This window comes from Pseudophryne corroboree, assembly GCF_028390025.1.
Source record: "Pseudophryne corroboree isolate aPseCor3 chromosome 3 unlocalized genomic scaffold, aPseCor3.hap2 SUPER_3_unloc_69, whole genome shotgun sequence".
In the NCBI taxonomy this organism is placed as follows: Eukaryota; Metazoa; Chordata; class Amphibia; order Anura; family Myobatrachidae; genus Pseudophryne; species Pseudophryne corroboree.
In genome coordinates, this window is record NW_026967562.1 from 175,303 (window position 1) to 195,711 (window position 20,409).

Consider the following 20,409-nt stretch of genomic DNA (forward strand, 5'->3'; position numbering starts at 1 on the left):
GGAGCTGGACCGTGGTCACGGGGCAGCTGATTTTTAGGGCAGCCATAAGCTTTTTTTTCTTTAATTTTTTTTTATAGTCTTATTCTTTCTGAGCGATCTTTCTAAAAAAACTTCTTATACGTACCTTAGAAAGAGTCGCTCCAACAACTCTCCGCTGGGGCGCAACAATGCTTACCCACGTGTACAGTGCTGTTTCGGCGAGCGTCGGTGTAGGATGTACTAGTCCAGCAGACGTTACCAGGCTGTGGCCGGAGAATAGGGAGAAGGTAAGGCGTTGGTTCCGCTTAGTGGGTTAAGACGCGAGGCACAGCCGCACTGTTTTTGGGAGGACACTACCAAACAGTCACTGACGCGGCTGCCACCTCGGGTGCATCAGTGCTAGGCCCCAGGAATTGTAGGCTCCAGGGATTAGTGTGAGGCCAGGATCCCTGGGGTTGATGTCAGCAATGGGGAGTAAGACGCTCCCATGGTCGTCCCTCCACCCAATTCATGACCAATTTCCTCCGAGATTCCCGCCTTGAACTCATTTCCTGCTTCCGTCTGAGACGCTAGATATCTAACTGACCCAGTCGCAGCATAGGCGGCTGTGTGACTCGTGCGTCGGTGTTCACTTGGGTGTCTGTGTTCACTGTAGGTTCACGGAGCGATAGTGTACACGATTTGCATTTGGATCCACTCAGCATTCACTAACATATTGCTCGATCCTGGAAGCGGGGTGAGTCTCCCTGTATCCCACTCTCCTGAGCTGCGTGATACAGTTGTTCGCTCGTTGCCGATTTTCGCAATGGAGCGATTAGTTGCAAAATGCGCATGCGCATGGTTCGCAGCGCACCTGCGCTAAGTTATTTTACACAAAACTATGCTATTTTACTCACGACTTAACGAAGCTTTTCAATCGCTCTGATGATCGTAGTGTGATTGACAGGAAGTGGGTGCTTCTGGGCGGAAACTGGCCGTTTTAAGGGAGTGTGCTAAAAAACGAAGGCGTGCCAGCAGAAAACGCAGGAGTGGCTGGAGAAACGAGGGAGTGGCTAGGCGAATGCAGGGCGTGTTTGTGACGTCAAACCAGGAACTAAACGGACTGAGGTGATCGCAATGTAGGAGTAGGTCTGGAGCTACTCAGAGACTGCGGCGAAATACTTAATAGCAAATTTGCTAATCTTTCGTTATCAAATCTGCTATGCTAAGATACACTCCCAGAGGGTGGCGGCTTAGCGTGTGCAATGCTGCTAAAAGCAGCTAGCGAGCGAACAACTCGGAATGACCCCCTAAGTCTCTACCTACCATTGGGTATGAGTAGTTGGATAAGTGCCTGATGCATACGAGTCTGTAAACTGTTACTGCTGTTTCTTTCGCTGTGCAACTGAATACGTTAAAAGTCCTATATAAGGTAATGCAGTAATATGTTTCTCTAACGTCCTAGGGGATACTGGGATGGTATTAGTGCCATGGGGTATAGATCGGTCCATTGGAGCCTGGCACTCTAAGAAATATCCAGTGTGCTGGCTCCTCCCCTTTTTGCCCCTCCTAGCAGAATCAGTTTAGAAAAATGTGCCCAAGGAGCTGGGTGCATTCTCTGGAGCTCCAGAGTTTTCTTCAGAGTGTTTTGTTTATTTTCAGCCTGCATTGGCTGGCGCCAGTCTGCCTGCTTCGTGGGACTTAGGAGGGTGGAACCGCACCAACCTCTCATAGGGTTAATGATTCGCATTCCCGCTGACGGGGACAGTAGCTCCTGAGGCGCTTGTCACATACCCCCAGGGTGTGCGCACATGCCGCCACCCCTAACAGATGCTGAAGTTGCAATGAGTACTAACACCAGGGTCCCGGTTTGCGGGTCCCCGATGATAATGGCGGCATAAGGGTGTGGCGGGCACCTGGCTGCGGTGCATATACCTACACTGGCGCTAGTGTACACAGGGGTTTAACTCCATTTTTATACACACAAATGTTGTACAGCTAGTATAATCTTGTTAGAGGGGCCGCGCGCCATTACGCGGGCGGAGCTTCCCTTAGAGCGAGACCAGCGGCTCACAGACGCCATTTCCAGCAGCTGCTGATCTCCAGGCTGCATACAGAGCGCTGCTCCTCCTGCTACACATCCCAAAACTGTCAGAACTGAATTTCTGGAGTCAGTACAGCTGACGGAAATCATGCAAGAGGCTTTGGTCACATCCAGTAAGAAGTTTAGAATTCCTAAAGAATGGAATTCTCATTATCCTCTCTTGCTGAGGTTTGTTTGAAAAGGGAGGTTGCTCCCAAAGTAGATACACTTGTCATTTGGTTGGTACGTAAATCTACATTACCTTCAACAGCATTGAATGATGTAATGGATAGAAAAATAGATGGTTTTCTAAAAACTGTATTTCCTTGTCAGGGGCAGTTGTTAGGCCGACCATGGCTTCAGCCTGGATGGCAAAAGCAGTGGCAGCCTGGGCTGATGCATAAAGTACGATTTGTCATTGGCATCTAAAGAACAAAAGTCCCATTTCTGCTGCGGGGTACACTGGCTCCACAAGGAATCACATCGGGGTGTAGAGTAGGATCTTGGGCCAAGGCACCAATAGGCTCAAAGCTTTTGACTGTTCCCAAGATGCACAGCGCCTCCTCCTCTATAACCCCGCCTCCATGCACATGGAGTTCAGTTTGTAAGTTGGTGCCCTGCGGTATGCAGGCACTTTACAGGAGGTTGCCTTAAGCAGCCTATTCAGACCTTCATTCTTACAGAAAGGAAGAAGAAATTCTTGTACAAGAAGACTACAGGGCTGCTGCAGGCAAAGTCTCATAGACTTCCCTGCGTGCAGCTCCATCACCCCTAGCAGTGCTTCTTCTTCTAACAGTGAGTCACACACATGCCGCCGTCTCCCGGATCGCGGGACTCCTGTGCCGCACTTTACCGCATACAAGCTCGGGCGTAGGAGGTGGGTCGCGCGTGCGCTGGTGTGGACACTGTATACTGGGCAACCGCTCCACTAGCCACCAGGGTCAACTTATGGGCACAGGTCAGGGGGTCATTTTATTATACCCTCCGTTTTTACACTGCCCGCACGCACCCGGTGGGGATGCAAGCAGGGGGAGCAGGTCGGACCTGAGGCCCCTCCCCCCAGCCCCAGGGCACCATTTCAGCAATGTTCCCGCCCTGGAGCTGCTTCCTTCTCCCTCACTCCCGGTCAGCAGCCATTACAGACAGAGCTGAGCTGTTCCTGGGACTGCTGGGGCAAATCCTCCTCTGTGGAACCGCCTGACTGCCAGCTCTGTGCTTCCTACAGGACACTTAGTATTCTACCTGTCACTGGGACTGTGCTAGGTAAGAAAGAGTGCATACAGTCAGGGTTGTGTGGTACAAACACCCTGTGATATACATCCAGTACCTACTGTGCTTTGTCATATCTATTGTTATCACATATAGCCGTACTGAGTATTACTGTGTATTGCTAGTCCAGTGCAGTTTATGGTGTATAATTTCTGCATGGTACGTGTGTGACTATATATGTGTGTGTGCATGTAGCTGCTGCGTGGCTGCCTTATTGCAGAGTATTTCACTCAGTGTGCTATTCCTATATTGTTATATCTATTGTTATCACATATAGCCATACTGAGTATTACTTTGTATTGCTAGTCCAGTGCAGTTTATGGTGTATAATTTCTGCATGGTACGTGTGTGACTATATATGTGTGTGTGTGTATGTAGCTGCTGCGTGGCTGCCTTATTGCAGAGTATTTCACTCAGTGGGCTATTCCTATATTGTTATATCTATTGTTATCACATATAGCCATACTGAGTGTTACTTTGTATTGCTAGTCCAGTGCAGTTTATGGTGTATAATTTCTGCATGGTACGTGTGTGACTATATATGTGTGTGTGTGCATGTAGCTGCTGCGTGGCTGCCTTATTGCAGAGTATTTCACTCAGTGGGCTATTCCTATATTGTTATATCTATTGTTATCACATATAGCCATACTGAGTGTTACTTTGTGTTGCTAGTCCAGTGCAGTTTATGGTGTATAATTTCTGCATGGTACGTGTGTGACTATATATGTGTGTGTGCATGTAGCTGCTGTGTGGCTGCCTTATTGCAGAGTATTTCACTCAGTGGGCTATTCCTATATTGTTATATCTATTGTTATCACATATAGCCGTACTGAGTATTACTTTGTATTGCTAGCCCAGTGCAGTTTATGGTATATAATTTCTGCATGGTACGCTTGTGACTATATATGTGTGTGTGCATGTAGCTGCTGCGTGGCTGCCTTATTGCAGAGTATTTCACTCAGTGGGCTATTCCTATATTGTTATATCTATTGTTATCACATATAGCCGTACTGAGTATTACTTTGTATTGCTAGCCCAGTGCAGTTTATGGTATATAATTTCTGCATGGTACGCTTGTGACTATATATGTGTGTGTGCATGTAGCTGCTGCGTGGCTGCCTTACTGCAGGATATTTCACTCAGTGGGCTATTCCTATATTGTTATATCTATTGTTATCACATATAGCCATTCTGAGTATTACTTTGTATTGCTAGTCCAGTGCAGTTTATGGTGTATAATTTCTGCATGGTACGTGTGTGACTATATATGTGTGTGTGTGCATGTAGCTGCTGCGTGGCTGCCTTATTGCAGAGTATTTCACTCAGTGGGCTATTCCTATATTGTTATATCTATTGTTATCACATATAGCCATACTGAGTATTACTTTGTATTGCTAGTCCAGTGCAGTTTATGGTGTATCATTTCTGCATTATACGTGTGTGACTATATATGTATGTGTGCATGTAGCTGCTGCGTGGCTGCCTTACTGCAGGGTATTTCACTCAGTGGGCTATTCCTGTATTACTATGCCTGAAGTGTTTCAGGTTTTTTCTTTATGTTTAATATAGGATTGTTTCACAAGATATACTAACGGGGTATTTTTACTTGTGATTTTATAGTCACCATATAATCTATATCTCTTGACCTCCTGGTCTGTGATATCTTAGGCACCTTTGCTGAGAGTTCTTGATAGGTATAGTGCTGCTACACTTTGTACCAGGTTGCCCGATATTGTGCACATAGTTATATCTGCTACACGTGGTAACGACGCTGGGGCTTCTCCCACACTGCGTGGTAATGAGGCTGCAGACGTGATGGAGGAAAATCTAGCAGCTGAGAGTTCAGGTTCAGGGGGTTCCTTACCCCCCAGTGGGTCGGTAGCACCTGAGGCATCACAGGACCCACCTTGGGCTACATTTTCCACATTGTTAAACACGCTTGTGACTAAATTAACGCCCCCTGTGGGACCACCTGTGCCACTACCACAGTTTATGGTCCCTGCTGTGAACACGCCATAGGCGGATCAGCTCTCCACTCATTTACAGCATTTGAACCGGTCTATGACTAAAACTAAGTCTCATTCTCACCCGCATAATATTAAGTCGTCTTTTAAATGGGCCATTACCTCCTCCCAATCCACTGCTATTCCAGACACGTCCTCTGATGAGGACGGTTCATATACTGATCCCACAGACACTGACGTTGATGTTTCAGATGGGGAAGGGAAGTCGCTGGTGGATGTCCCGGATTTGATTGAGGCGATGCGGCTCATTCTTCAGGTGTCTGATGACTCTGAGCCTGAGACTGTCTCCAAGAAACCGGAAAGGTTTAAACGTAAGAAGGTGGTTAAACAGGTTTTACCCTGTTCTAAACACCTGGTTGATATACGTCAGGAATCCTGGGAAAATCCGGGGACAAAATTTACACCGAATAAGAGACTGTTGACTCGCTATCCTCGCGGAGGTGTGTAAAAATTAGCGGGTCCCTGGTGATAATGGCACTGGCGCTAGTGTACACGGGTTTAACTCCATTTTGACAAACAAAAATGTTGTACAGCCAGTATTATCTTGTTAGAGGGGCCGTGCGCCATTATGCGGTTGGGGCTTCCCTTAGAGTGGGACCAGCAGCTCACAGGCGCCATTTCCAGCAGCTGCTGATCTCCAGGCTGCATACAGAGCGCTGCTCCTCTACAGACCCTGCTACATTGCCTTGTACTGGTACCAAGAGGGATTTATAGACGGGGGAAGCATATAAACACTCTCCACAGCAGCACCGATATTGATATCATGTTTGTCATGCAGAGCAGGGTTTACCTCTCAAGATGTGCTACAAAATGGATTATGTAGAAATTGTTATAGCTTCCACCAAACCCTCCTTAATAATCCAAGGCAGGCACAGGTGCAATCAGACCCTCCGATGGCTTCTTTTGCACAAACATTATCCAATATAGAGTAGCTGAGCGGATAATGCCAGCTGCTATACCAGGGATAGGTTACCCTGTTAACCCTTACATGCAACAGTCCCACTGGGTCTTATCACATCCAGTCCAGGAAACTGCAGCTTTTCAACAAGAACATGCTGAAAAGCCTGTGGAAAGTAAATCATACAGACATGAAACTACATCTTCACAGTCTACACAGGTTTCAGAAGGAGACACTTCGGAGGTTGAGTTTCTGGAGTCAGTACAGCTGACGGAAATCATGCAAGAGGCTTGGGTCACATCCAGTAAGAAGTTTAGAATGCCAAAGAATTCTCATTATCCTCTCTTGGCTGAGGTTTGTTTGAAAAGGGAGGTTGCTCCCAAAGTAGAAACGCATGTCATTTGGTTGTTGCGTAAATCTACATTGCCTTCAACAGCATTGAATGATGTAATGGATAGAAAAATAGATGGTTTTCTAAAAACTGTTTTTCTTTGGCAGGGGCAGTTGCTAGGCCGGCCATGGCTTCAGCCTGGGCTGATGCATTAAATGACGATTTGTCATTGGCATCTAGAGAACAAAGGTCCCATATGGCACATATTAAACAGGAGGCTATTCTTATGGAAGAAGCAGCCTTGGATATGGGTACTAGAGCTTCTCAAGCATCAGCAAAGCTGTCTGGCAACGAACATGGAAGACTGACTCAGAGTCCGAAAAGGTTCTGGAGTCTTTGCCTTTTACTGGAGATATTCTTTTTGTAAAGAGTTAAACAGTATTCTGGCGTCAGAAGCAGACTCTAAGAAAGTGACGTTTCCTTCTACCTACAAGTCTGAAGGCCCATACACACTGGGTGATTTTGAGCTGAAAGCAGGGTCACTTTTGGTGTTTTGAGCTGCCGCTCAGTGTGTATGCCCCTGCGATGAGCGCTAATGCGCGCCCCCGCTTCATCGCTGGCGGCCGCCGTTCATCTGCTGATATTACCAGCAGATGAACGGCAAGGTGGATGGCTTTACATAGCGTCCAGTTATGGAAAGCCGTTCACCCCTGCTGACAATGCTGGGTGGGCGGGGGGGGGGGGGAGCGCTCAGTGTGTATGCACTGATCGCTTTTCAGCCCAGCGACGTCAGCCATCATCGCTGTGCATACACGCTGGGCAAAAATGCACCTTAAACCTAGGTTTCCAGGACCCAAGAAAAAGCAAAAGAAAGGGTTACGGCAAAGAGTCCTGATCGGATAAGTCTGGAAAGACTAAAAAGCAATAGGCTACCAGAGGACCTGCTACCAAGCCAGAAGATAAGCCATCAGCCTGATGGCACAGGCTTCCACCTGGTGGGAAGCCAACTTCTTCTATTTGCACAGATCTGGCAGCAGTCCCCCACAGATGCCTGGGAGCAAGAAGCGGTATCTCACGGTTATGCATTTGCCTTCAAGAAACGCCCTCCACAGAGGTTCTTTTGTACCAGCCCGTCTTCAGTAGAAACAAAGGCCAGGGCCTTACAAGAGGCAGGTCAGAGGTTGCTACAATCAGGAGTGATAGTACCGGTTCCTCCTGCGCAGCAGGAACAAGGGGGTACATTTACTAAGATGGGTGTTCTATTTAAGATGGGATGTTGCCCATAGCAACCTATCAGATTCTACTTCTCATTTATCTAGCACCTTCTAGAAGATAATACCTGGAATCTGATTGGTTGCTATGGGCAACATCTTATTTTAAACAGAACTTCCATCTTAGTAAATTTACCCCAAGGTTTCCATTACAACCTGTTTCTAGTACAGAAACCGAATGGGTCATACCGGCCCATTCTCAGTCTCAAAGCTCTGAACAAATACATTTGGGTGCCTTGTTTTCACATGGAGACTTTACGTTCCAATATCTTGGCCATGGAGCCGGGGGATGTTATGGTGTCCCTGGATATCCAGGATACTTACCTGTATGTACCTATAACACCATCCCATGGGGCTAAATCAGACCAGATCACTGCTGTGCATGTTCACACAGGAGCGATCAAGTCTGAATTGCGCCTGCGCCGCAGTGTGCCGCTGCATGGTAGACATCCGACGCTGTCTTAGCCCTGCAATCACCTCTACCTGATTGACAGGCAGAGGCGGTCGCTGGGTGGGAGGGCGTGGGACGGCGGCGTTCGGCCGCCGTTTAGGGGCCATGCGGGGGGCAGGCAGTGGTGTCGGCTGCGTGATGTCAGTGTGGGAGCTATTCTTCCAGTACAAAAGCATCGCTACTGTGCGATGCTTTTGTACTTGTGTGTGGGGGGGATCGGGCCAGACATACGGGGTGGGCAAGCCCTGTGCCGGGCATTCCCCCACATGTCAGTGTGCCTGATCGTAGATGTGGTCTGAATTAGGCCCCATGAATACTATCTCAGGTTTGCTCTCCTCCGGCAACATTTTCAGTTTCAGGCCCTACCATTTGGACTTGCTACGGCTACAAAAGTGTTTACCAAAATGATGGTGGAGATGGCAGCTTATCTCTGTCATCAGGGGTTAACAATTTTCCCATACCTGAACGACCTGTTAATCCTGGCTCATTCCCAGGAATTTCTCCAGGGCCATCTGCATTTGACAATAGCCTGTTTACAAAGCCACGCCTGGCTCATAAATTGGGCGAAGTCATCCCTGGTTCCGTCTCAATGCATGCCGCACTGGGGGCTGTACTGGATTCCAGGCTTAAGAGAGTTTTTCAATATCCACAATACAGACAAGGACTCAATTGAAGCGTATCCATTCCTGCAGCAATGCGAGTGATGGGATCTGTGGTGTCAATGTTCGACATGGTGGAATATGCTCAATTCCACTCAGGGCCCCTTCAACGTCTGATTCTTTCCAGATGGAATGGACTACATCAGTTTATAAAAACTCAGACTATTGTCCTCCCTCAGGAAGTACGGAGGTCGTTATCCTGGTGGATACAGACATCCCATATGGACAAAAGTCGACCCTTTTGGATCTCGGATTGGAAGATTCTGACAGCGGATGCCAATCTTCAGGGCTGGGTAGCCGTGTGACAAAAGTGCTTCCGGGGGCAGTGGACCAAGGAAGAAAGTTGCCTGCTGATAAAAATATTGGAACTTAGGGCGATATATATGGCATTTACTCAGGCAAAGGACATACTTCAAGGAAAACTGGTTCAGATTAGCGCAAACAATGCGGAGGCAGTAGCGTAACTCAATCATCATGGAGGAACTCACAGCCAAAAGGCAATGAAGGAGGTAAAGAGCACGTTAAGGTGGGCAGAACTTCATCATCCGGCCTTGTCTGCAGTGTTCGTTCTGGGAGTCCTAAACTGGAAAGCAGATTTTCTCAGTCGACAAGCCATTCATGTAAATGAACGGACATTTTAAACCCAGAGATCTTCCAGATTCAAGTGGAGGGTTCCAGAGACAGACCTCATGGCTTCTGGTCAGAACAACAAAGTTCCCGCATACGGCTCATAGACAAAGGATCCCAAAGACCTTCGTGGATGCTCTGTCAGTGAAATGGGATTTTTATCTGGCCTATGTGTTTCCACCAATCGCCCTGTTGCCCAGGGGGATTCGGAAAGTCAAAGAAAGACGGCATGGCCCAGAAGACATTGGTACACAGATCTGCAGAGCCTGTCTGTGGATACTCCATTTCTACTGCCTCAGCATCCAGATTTACTGTCTTGGGATCCTTGCTATTACAAGCACCTGGATCGGCTGTCTTTGACGGCGTGGCTCTTGAGAAATCCATCCTGAAAGCAAGAGGATTCTCACAACAGGTAATTCAAACAATGCTTAGTGGAAGGAAACTGTCTTCGGCTCGCATTTATTACCGAATATGCAAACCTATATTCAATGGAGCAGTGCCAGGAAGCTTGACCCTAGGTCTTTCAGAGTTTCCAGAGTCCTAAAATTGTTACGTTCTCTGTGCTCAGAACGTGAGATACTAAGTGGGTAAGCCTCGAGCACAGGAACGTGATGCTGACATAAGAGTGAAGCTCAGCAGCAACCCCTAGGACCCTAACTCCGTTGTTCCACCTGCGTGGTCAGTCCACGCCTGCAAGACTATGTGTTCTTGGGGCCACGGCAGCCGCGTTTGAAGGGCGGATTATGTCTGCCCAACTCCGATCCCCCCAGTCTTAATTGGAGACAAGGCGTACACTGAGACGGGGCGAGAAGAGGGGACCACTAACTAAATGAAACACAGAGCTAGGGGCTACTACGGAACTCTAACCAAAATGTATGTGCGGCGCGGCCGCCAAAACAAAAGACAACAAAGGTAATGCTGTCCACACCCTACACAACACCGTTGTGTACCGGGGAGGACAGCTGTAGCGGAAGCCTCCGCAAAACGCCAGAAACAATATAGAGCAAATACCACGGCCTAAGCCGTGAAGCACGGCAAAAATTGCTTCTCACAACACCAAGGGGAACAACCACAGCTGAACCGGAACCCCGAGACCACGAACACAGGTATCAACCGACTGGAAGACTGGGAGGACTCCAATGACCGGCTTCTGAACTCCTGGACCACAGAAACTAGGCTGACCAGATCTCAAGACACGGGACAGGGAAGACTCCAGAGCAGGAACAGCTCACAAGAAGCTATCACCAGCGTCTCTATGAGGCACTGATGGAGAATATAAAAGGGACCTGCACCAATGGCTGAAGAGACCCTAAATTGGTGATGTCGTGCAGCTGCCCTGCTGCACGACCCAGCGCTGACAGGTGGTTGATTAATTGTATGGCAACGGGGAACGCGGTCCGCCTGTGGCGTCCCCGTTGCCAAGGATCTGGCGGTTCAGAGCACACAGTGTCCTGGCATTGCCAGGCGCTGTGCGGGAAGCAGGAGGAGGCGCGGCGGACATGACGCGCCGGGACTGTTGCTTAGCAATGGTCGGCCGCTGGCGAGAGCCGCTACGTCTGACAAGCATTCTCTCAGACAGGAATGGACAAAGGTCTTCGGGTGGCTTCCTTGAGAGTTCAGGTGTCAGCATTGACTGGTTTCAAAAGAAAATTGCTAACCTACAGGATGTTCGCACTTTTTTTCCAAGGAATACGTCACATCCAACCTCCTTTTCTTCCTCCTACAGCTCCTTGGGATTTAAGTTTTGTCCTAAAGACGCTTCAAGTTGCCCCATTTGAACCAGTGAGTCAAGTGGATCTTAAATGGCTGACAGCTAAAGATCTCTTTCTACTGGCTATTGCTTCAGCTGGGTGTACTACGGATTACTGGCTGTCGGGATCCTGGCACCAGTATGCTGAGTGCCAGGTTCCCGACAGCTGGTATAATGAGTACCACCTGCTTTAGCTAGAAGAGTTTCAGATTTAGGGGCATTATTGTCGCCCTTCTTTTCTGATTTTTCATCCAGATAGAGCAGTTCTCAGAACCAAATCTGGATATCTTCCTAAGGTGGTCTCACTCAGATATTCACTGCTGCCAGTAGCACACGTATGAGAAGCAGAAGTATGGCGGCAGCTGTATAGATCCTGATCTGTAATACTCTGTATCATACTTACTGTACACACATCATCCTTATTACTATTGAGAGTATAGCGGTAAGAGACTGATGATGGGTGTGTAAAAGTAGATTATAACCTAGCAGATGATGATGATGATTGCAGTGTATCATATGGTGTATTGCATGTAAAGTACCTTGTTCCACACCTACTCTGCTGTAGCAATATACCTTATATAAGGGTGAGTAACACATGTACAGGCTTACCAGTATATGAGCACACACATAAAGGAATGCTACCTTACCAATGCTTCCAGGAGTAACGTTAGGAGACATTTCTCTGATCTATCAGCTCATATGACTGATGTTATTGTTCATCTAGAATCTCCATATCACTGACCTGGTTTGGGATTGTTGTGGACTCGGGGTATCTTCCGAAGATCGGGAAGAGGAACCGCAACTGGTCCGCAGCAGAGATGGCCGAATGTTGGTTTTCCTCATACAGGATTCGGACAGAAGGCAGGAGGCACGTGTTGGATATTGAAGATCTCCTGAAAAACAAGAACTTGAAAAGGCTGATGAATCCTCAGCAGACAGACGATAATGAACGTGGCTGGAGAACAGGAAGATTGAGAGTAGTAACCGTGGCTGGAATGCACGGTGCGGAAGCCTATCTTTGCTGGACACACGGTAAATTAGAGGTACAGGACGCGGAAGGCACCGACTGTGCTAGGAGATACAGAAGTGCTTGGCAGCACGGAGGTGCTTGGCGGCACGGAGGTGCTTGGAGGCACGAAGGTGCTTGGAGGCACGGAGGTGCTGAGGTGCTTGGAGGTGCTGAGGTACGAAGGTGCTGGAGGTACGGAGGTGCTTGGAGGCACAGAGGTGCTGGAGGCACGGTGGACTGGTGATCACCACTCTGGGGAACTGATGATACTCAGGCACTGATGCAGAGCCTGACGCCTGAATTTATACTTCCCACCACCGTCTGGTTGGTGGGAAGTGCCTGATGACGTCACCCACCCAGACACCGGACCGAGCGCCGGGAGCCACCAGCAAGGACGACTGCAGAAAGGACCAGCACGCCCGGAGAGGTAAGTAAGGCGGACGGGGCGGCGGCGGGACACTCCAATTCATACGATATGTTCCCTATCCATTGTTTTACATTGGTGCTGACATAGGACTTGGCGAGTGACTACATCTCCATTTATACTTCATGGTTAGTTACCAGTACAAGAGAGAGATATATCTAAGTCTTATTATAATATTACATATGTTATTGTGAGTGTTCTCAGGAGGGTGGACACAATAATCATCTGAGACACAATATTATAAAGCCTTCATTAAAAGTTATGTTTTATTATACACACACATTTACAATTAAGTGTCCCAGAGAGTCGTCTTCTCCTATTGTTTACAAGATTAATATTGTTACAGAAAATGTCACATTTCCATAATGTATTTTATTTCCAGCAGATGGACACACAAGCAGGAATATCTCAGAAGGACATCTAATGTTATCCCTGGATTGTGACATAAAAGATAATGACAGCAGACAGGATTCTCCAGGAGCTAATCCCATTACCCCAATTATACATCCAGCTCTATCAGCTGATCCCTCTGATCCTGGGAAATGTTCTCCTTATCACTCTGGTATTGGTGCATCTGTTACAGCTCTGACAGTAGATACAATATTTCCCTGTTCTATAGATGCCAAATGTTTTACACAGAACACAAAGCTTATTACCCATCAGACAGGTAAGGCAGGTAAGAGGCCATTTCCATGTTCTGAGTGTGGGAAATGTTTTACACAAAAATCACAACTTGTTACACATCAGCAAAGTCACACAGGTGAGAAGGCATTTCCATGTTCTGAGTGTTGGAAATGTTTTGCACACAAATCAGAGCTTGTTATACATCACAGAAGTCACACAGGTGAGAAGCCATTTTCTTGCTCTGAGTGTGGGAAATGTTGTGCAAGTAAATCACATTATGTAATGCATAAGAGAATACACACAGGTGAGAAGCCATTTCCATGTTCTGAGTGTGGGAAATGTTTTGCACGGAAATCACAACTTGTTATACATCAGAGACATCACACAGGTGAGAATCTATTTATTTGCTCTGAGTGTGGGAAATGTTTTGCATGCAAATCAGATCTTGTTATACATCAGAGAAGTCACACAGGAGAGAGGCTATTTTCTTGCTCTGAGTGTGGGAAAAGTTTTACCCGGAATTCTCAACTTGTTAGACATCAGAGAAGTCACACAGGTGAGAAGCCATTTTCTTGCCCTGAGTGCAGGAAATGTTTTACACATAGATCTCAACTTGTTACACATCAGAGAAGTCACACAGGTGAGAAGCCATTTCCATGTTCTGAGTGTGGGAAATGTTTTGCACAGAAATCATATCTTGTTATACACAACAGAAGTCACACAGGTGAGAAACCATTTTCTTGCACTGAGTGTGGGAAATGTTTTACACGAAAATCACAACTTGTTATACATCAGCAAAGTCACACAGGTGAGAAGGCATTTCCATGTTCTGAGTGTGGAAAATGTTTTGCACACAAATCAGAACTTGTTATACATCAAAGAAGTCACACAGGTGAGAAGCCATTTTCTTGCTCTGAGTGTGGGAAATGTTGTGCACGTAAATCACATCTTGTAATACATAAGAGAGTACACACAGGTGAGAAGCCATTTCCATGTTCTGAGTGTGGGAAATGTTTTGCACACAAATCAGATCTTGTTATACATCAGAGAAGTCACACAGGTGAGAAGCCATTTTCTTGCCCTGAGTGCAGGAAATGCTTTACACATAGATCTCAACTTGTTACACATCAGAGAAGTCACACAGGTGAGAAACCGTTTCCATGTTCTGAGTGTGGGAAATGTTTTGCAGACAAATCAGGTCTTGTTACACATCAGAGAAGTCACACAGGTGAGAAACCGTTTCCATGTTCTGAGTGTGGGAAATGTTTTGCAGACAAATCAAATCTTATTAAACATCAGGGAAGTCACACAGGTGAGAAACCGTTTCCATGTTCTGAGTGTGGGAAATGTTTTGCAGACAAATCAAATCTTATTAAACATCAGGGAAGTCACACAGGTGAGAGGCCATTTCCATACTCTGAGAAATAAATTGCTCTTGTTGCACACAATAGACCACTCAAGTGAGGAATCATTTTATTCTTCTCGATTATACTGATCATTGCCATGGAATGTTCTTCAAGGTTCTTATGCTAGCTCCCATGCTTTTTGCAATATACATGTAACCGCAGGGTGAAACAAAGAGATGTCATGTCCTTGTCTACCACTGCTATGCAGATAACCTGTCTTTTGCTCCGGGTACCGAGAACCCAGTACCAATCCTAAATGGTTGTCTAGCTGAGCTCCATGGCTATAGCGTTGCAAACCAACTAGACATACGCTTGGGGGTTCCGAGTTACAAAATGCTGATCCTGTGCGGAATCTTGGTGTCCTGGATGGTGGAGTGACACTTAGACATCAGTTATCAGCCACAATTAGATCCTCATCTGAGGAACATAGCCAGACTCCAGCACTTATTTCCCTCAGAAGATCTTCCTATAGTCATACATGTACTTGTATCATCACACATAGACTACTGCAATGTCCTCTACCTGGGTCTCCCAGCAAAAGAATTGCACCACTTGTGGCTTGTACTGAATGCAGCAGCCAGGCTGTTACCTAACCAGCCCGTTCCTGCCACATAACACCCATTCTCTGCTCCCTTCACCGGCTGTCTGTGAGATGGTGACTCTTACATAATCTTACTGACTCTCCCAGCAATACATGACCAGGGTCCATGGTACCAGAAGCAGCTTCTGCCTCCTTACTGCCCAGATTTCTTACTTCCACCTGCCGATGTAGAGATGTTACCAGCAGTATCAAGAATCCCCAAGCAGTGCTGAGATGTCGGGGGGGGGGGGGAGTAGAGAGGGTGGGTGGCACTAGTGCTGTAGCGGGGGCTACCGGAGTCATGGTCATTGGGTAATATACCCAAGCAGCGCTGGGTGGCACAGGGTAGATGGCATTAGTTTAGTAGCGGGGGCTGCTGGAGGCAGTGTCTCTATGGGTAATCTTGTCCTCAAGCTGCATGGAGGTGGCACAGGGGGAAACAGGGTGGTGGGGGGAGATGGGGCTGTGGCAGTAGTGGGGGAGATGGGGTGGGTGGCAGTAGTGGAGGGATATGGGGCGGGTGGCAGTAGTGGGGTATATGGGGCAGGTGACAGGAGGAGATGGGGTGGGTGACAGGATGGGTGGCAGTAGTAATAGGAGACAGCAGTTGTAGTAGTTGGTAGAGACGGGGCGGGTAGCAGTAGTGGAGGGAGATGGGGCATGTGGCAGAAGTAAAAGGAGACGTGGCAGTAGTCGGTAGAGACGGGGTGGGTGGCAGTAGTTGGGGGAGATGGGTGGCAGTAGTGGGGGGTGACAGGATGGATGGCAGTAGTAAAAGGAGACAGCAGTGGCAGTAGTGGGGGGAGGCGGGGTGGGTGGCAGTAGTGGGGGGGAGGCCACGGTGGGGGTAGTAGTGGGGACGAGATAGGGCGGATGGCAGTAGTGGGAGGAGACAGGGAGGATGGCAGTAGTAGGAGGAGACAGGGCGGTGGCAGTAGTGGGGGGAGACAGGGTGGTGGCAGTAGTGGGAGGAGACGGGGTGGGAGGCAGTAGTGGGGTGAGACAGGGCGGGTGGCAGTAGGGAGGAGACAGGGCAGGTGGCAGTAGTGGTGGGAGACTGGTCAGATGGCTGCAGTGCAGTACCAGGGGATGCTGGAGGCAATAAAGAGTTGTATGGGTCCTGCACAGAACCAGTTGATAATTAGACTTGATGATTATTCTTCCTTATTTCTAATTAATCCCTTGTAAGTGTTACTGATATTTGCTGTGTCAGCCTTTATGTGTGTTCTGTGTAATAATCCTGAAAGTAGTGCTGCTACCGATCTCATATCATTTGTAGTAACTTGGAAAAGATGAGATATGAGGTGCACTCTGGAAGCTTATAGGGGGTTAATCAGAGATGATCGCAGATGTGACATCACGTTGCCCCTGGAAAATGGTCCCAGCCTGCCCGCGTTCACCCCCCAGGGATGTGATCACAATGTGTGTCTGCGCGGCTGCTGCCACTACCAGCAAACTGTGTTGTGGGCCGCTATTGCGGCTGGGTCTGAATGACCCCCATAGGCTGTGCATAGAGTAAAGTATTTTTTTAGACACAAATGTGTGTTAAAGATATGAAATAAAGTAGTTTAAAAGTAAAAGATTTCCAGTGTGATTTTGACCTTATTTGAATAGTGAGATGATATTACTGGGGGGGGGGGGGGTCTCTTTCTGTGTTAATAAATAGTATTATTATTTGTTGGATTTAAATAAATTTTGTTTTTGTAGGTGAATTAGGGTTGTTGTATTTTTTTAAAATAAACTTACCTGACCCTTGCCTGGAAATGTCCATGTATGAAGGTATGGGAGATACCTGCTGCAGTCCCTTCTACTTACATTTGGGAGGTCCGGTTGTTTTGGAAAATTAGCAGCAAATATTAAATGATACATTGGCTCCATAACGTCTCTCTGACCCTCTGATTTTTACAAAAATATGTTACACAAAATTACATTTCTATTAACAACCATTACTTAAACAAGAAAAACACAACACAATTTAAAAAAAAAAGCTTTATATATCAAAGAAATATACACGTTATGGTAAGAACTTACCGCTGATAACAGTATTTCTCCTAAGTCCACAGGTTAACAATGGGATATGATGGAGCAACAGCGGATTGGCAGCAAACGATCACAAGCTTTCAGGCCTCCCAGGATGCAATGGGCCCGTCCATATATCCCTGCCAACTGGTTCAGGCAAATCAGTTGGATTCCAAAGTATCTAGGCAGGAGCATCATGTAGAGCCCTAATCTTGTGAGAAGAACACACCCTTACGTACAAGAAGGAAGATGTTAGTGAGTAACAAAATCCTCAAATCAGGTGCGGCAGGGTGGGATCCCTGTGGACTTAGGAGAAATACCGTTATCAATGGTAAGTTCTTACCATGGGTGTAGTATGGCTGACCGGCGGTCTCCTGACAGCCAGTTAGCTTACCGACGCCGGGATCCCGGCAGGGAGAGGCGAGTGCAGCGAGCCCCTTGCGGGGTCGGTGGGCACGGGTTCTATTCCCACTCTATGGGTGTCGTGGACACCCACGAGTGGAAATAGTCCCTGTTGGTCAGCATGCCGACCATCGGGATAGTGGGGGTCGGGAAGCTAGAGGAGGACATGTGACTGTCGGTCACATGAATACCACCCCTTACCATAACGTATATTTCTCCGGCAGGGTCCACAGGTTATCCACAGGATAACATTGGGATTTCTCAAAGCAATTTTAGTGGTGGGGATGCTCCTGATTGGACAGGAGAACCTTTCGCCCAAATTCAGCGTCATGAGAGGCAAAAGTATCCAAGGCATAATGTGTTAATGGAAGAATATGTAGCTTCCTTACATATCTGTTCTGCTGAAGCACCATGTTGTGCTGCCTATGAAGGACCTACCTTATGAGTAGAGTGAGCAGAGCCATTAGCCGGAACAGGGAGATCTGCTTGAGAATATGCTTACGAAATCGTAATTCGAAGCCCTCTAGCCAGCGTTTATTTAGTAGCAGACCATCCCCTCTTGTGAATTCCGTAGAAAATTAAGAGAGAATCTGTCTTTCTGATGGCACTGGTATGATCCACGTAGATCCTTAATGCTCGGACTACATCCTGCGACGCATCTCCCGCAGAAAGTCCCTATAACTGAAAAGCCGAGACTACAATTTCTCATGCGGCTCTTTCTTTATTCAAATGTGGCTCAAAGTCACCTGACCACAACAGATCCTGGAAACTGGTGCACTCCAACCAGATACTCAGCAGCACTACGGCAACTGAAAACTGAGGGAGCCAGATACTGGGCTGGAGTGACATATGAGTGTGAGCTGGAGTGACACAGGAGGGTGCTGGCTGGAGTGACACAAGGGGGAGCTGGCTGGAGTGACACAGAAGGATCCTGGTAGGAGAGACATAATGGGGGAGCTGACTGGAGTGACACAAGGGGGAGCTGGCAGGAGTGACACAATGGGGAGCTGGCTGGAGTGACACAATGGGGAGCTGGCTGGAGTGACACAGAAGGATCCTGGTAGGAGAGACATAATGGGGGAGCTGGCTGGAGTGACACATGGAGGAGCTAAAGTGTATTATGTGAATATGGCTTTTTAAATATATTTTATGTGGATCTGGATTTTAGTCACCATATCTCTCCTATATCTCTGCCAGTGCTGACCACACTGCGCAGGGGTTTGGATAAGAGGTATTGTGCTGCTACCAATTGTACTGTGTTACCTGATACTGCAAGTTATATCATGTCTGCTTCTGAGGGTAACGGTTCTGGGGCTGAACACACTGCCGGTGTTGCTGAAGCTGACCCACCGTGGGCTGCTTTTACCACGCTTCTGCATACGCTAGTTACTAAACTAACGCCCCCTATGGGACCCCCTATGCCGGTGCAACCGTATGTGGTCCCTGCAGCTAACCCGCCGTGGGGGGACACTTTATCTGCCCAAGTAAAGAAGTTGAACCAGTCCCTGACTACTAAAAAGTCTGACCCTCACTCGTCTAAGCCCAAGGGGTCCCCTAAGCGAGCGATGGTCGCCTCACAATCCACTGCTGTCACTGACACCTCGTCGGATGAAGACGGCACTTACACTGACCCCACAGGTTCTGACACAGATACTGCTGATGGGGAGGGTAGTTCACATGTGGATGTTCATGATCTTTTGGAGGCTATTAAGTTGATTTTACAGATTACGGATGATCCCGAGCCATCCGTCCTACTAAGAAGCCAGATAGGTTCAAGCGTCAGAAGCTGGTTAAACAAGTTTTACCTCATTCTGACCATCTGGTGGATATACGTCAGGAACCCTGGGAAAACCCAGGTAAGAAGTTTGTGCCTCAAAAGAATATGCTGGCTCGCTATCCCCTCGATCCAGTGGACTCGGATGGTGGTTTCTTCAGCTCTACCTGTCACTTCTCTAAAAGAGCCTACGGATAAACGTGTTGAGGGTTGTATGGAAGCGATTTACACCCTCACGGGTGCTGCACAGAGGCCCACTATCGCAGCAACTTGGGCTGCTGAGGCTATTATTGCGTGGGCCCAGGAGTTAGAAGCTGAAATCTCTTCTGACCATGCTAGACAGTGCTTGTCGTATATTGTCACAGCTTCACACTATGTTAAAGAGGCGGCTTCTGACGCCGGTATCCTGGTGGCCAAGGCATCTACTACGTCAGTCCTGGCCCGACGGATTTTGTGGCTGAGATCCTGGTCTGTGGACTTGGATTCTAGAAAAACCCCGGAGGTACTCCCTTTCAAGGGAAATATCCTGTTTGGAGAGGACCAAAATAAAATAGTGGCTGATTTTGCTACTGCCAAAACTGCGTGTCTACCAAGTACTGCTCCTTCTGTGCCGAAGGCTAAAAGTACTTCCTTTCGTCCCTTCCATCCTTCAGGTAAAGCAAAAGGTCAGGCGTACCACAAACAGGCCCGCACTTCCAAACCTGGTAGGCCAAAGCCCAAGAGAACCTGGGCTGCCCGTCAGCCAGCTGCCAAGACCGATTAGCCTGCCACATGACGGGGCGGGCCTCCCCCTGGGGGACCCCAGGGTGGGGGGCCGGCTTCTAGGGTATTCCCAGGAATGGTTGAGGAC

General features: G+C 47.8%; 1 protein-coding gene across 1 annotated transcript; it reads left to right on the forward strand.

Annotated features, from left to right (window-relative positions):
• Nucleotides 1-13,139: 13,139 nt before the first annotated feature.
• LOC134984591 (gastrula zinc finger protein XlCGF57.1-like) lies at nucleotides 13,140-15,589 on the forward strand. Its single transcript, XM_063950141.1, has one exon. It carries the CDS (start codon nucleotides 13,178-13,180, stop codon nucleotides 14,804-14,806), a length of 1,629 nt encoding a protein of 542 aa, XP_063806211.1. The 5' UTR covers nucleotides 13,140-13,177; the 3' UTR covers nucleotides 14,807-15,589.
• Nucleotides 15,590-20,409: the final 4,820 nt, after the last annotated feature.

Coding starts and splice junctions, on each gene's coding strand:
- LOC134984591 (XM_063950141.1), top strand. CDS start 13,178: ATGTTATCCCTGGATTGTGACATAAAAGATAATGACAGCAGACAGGAT.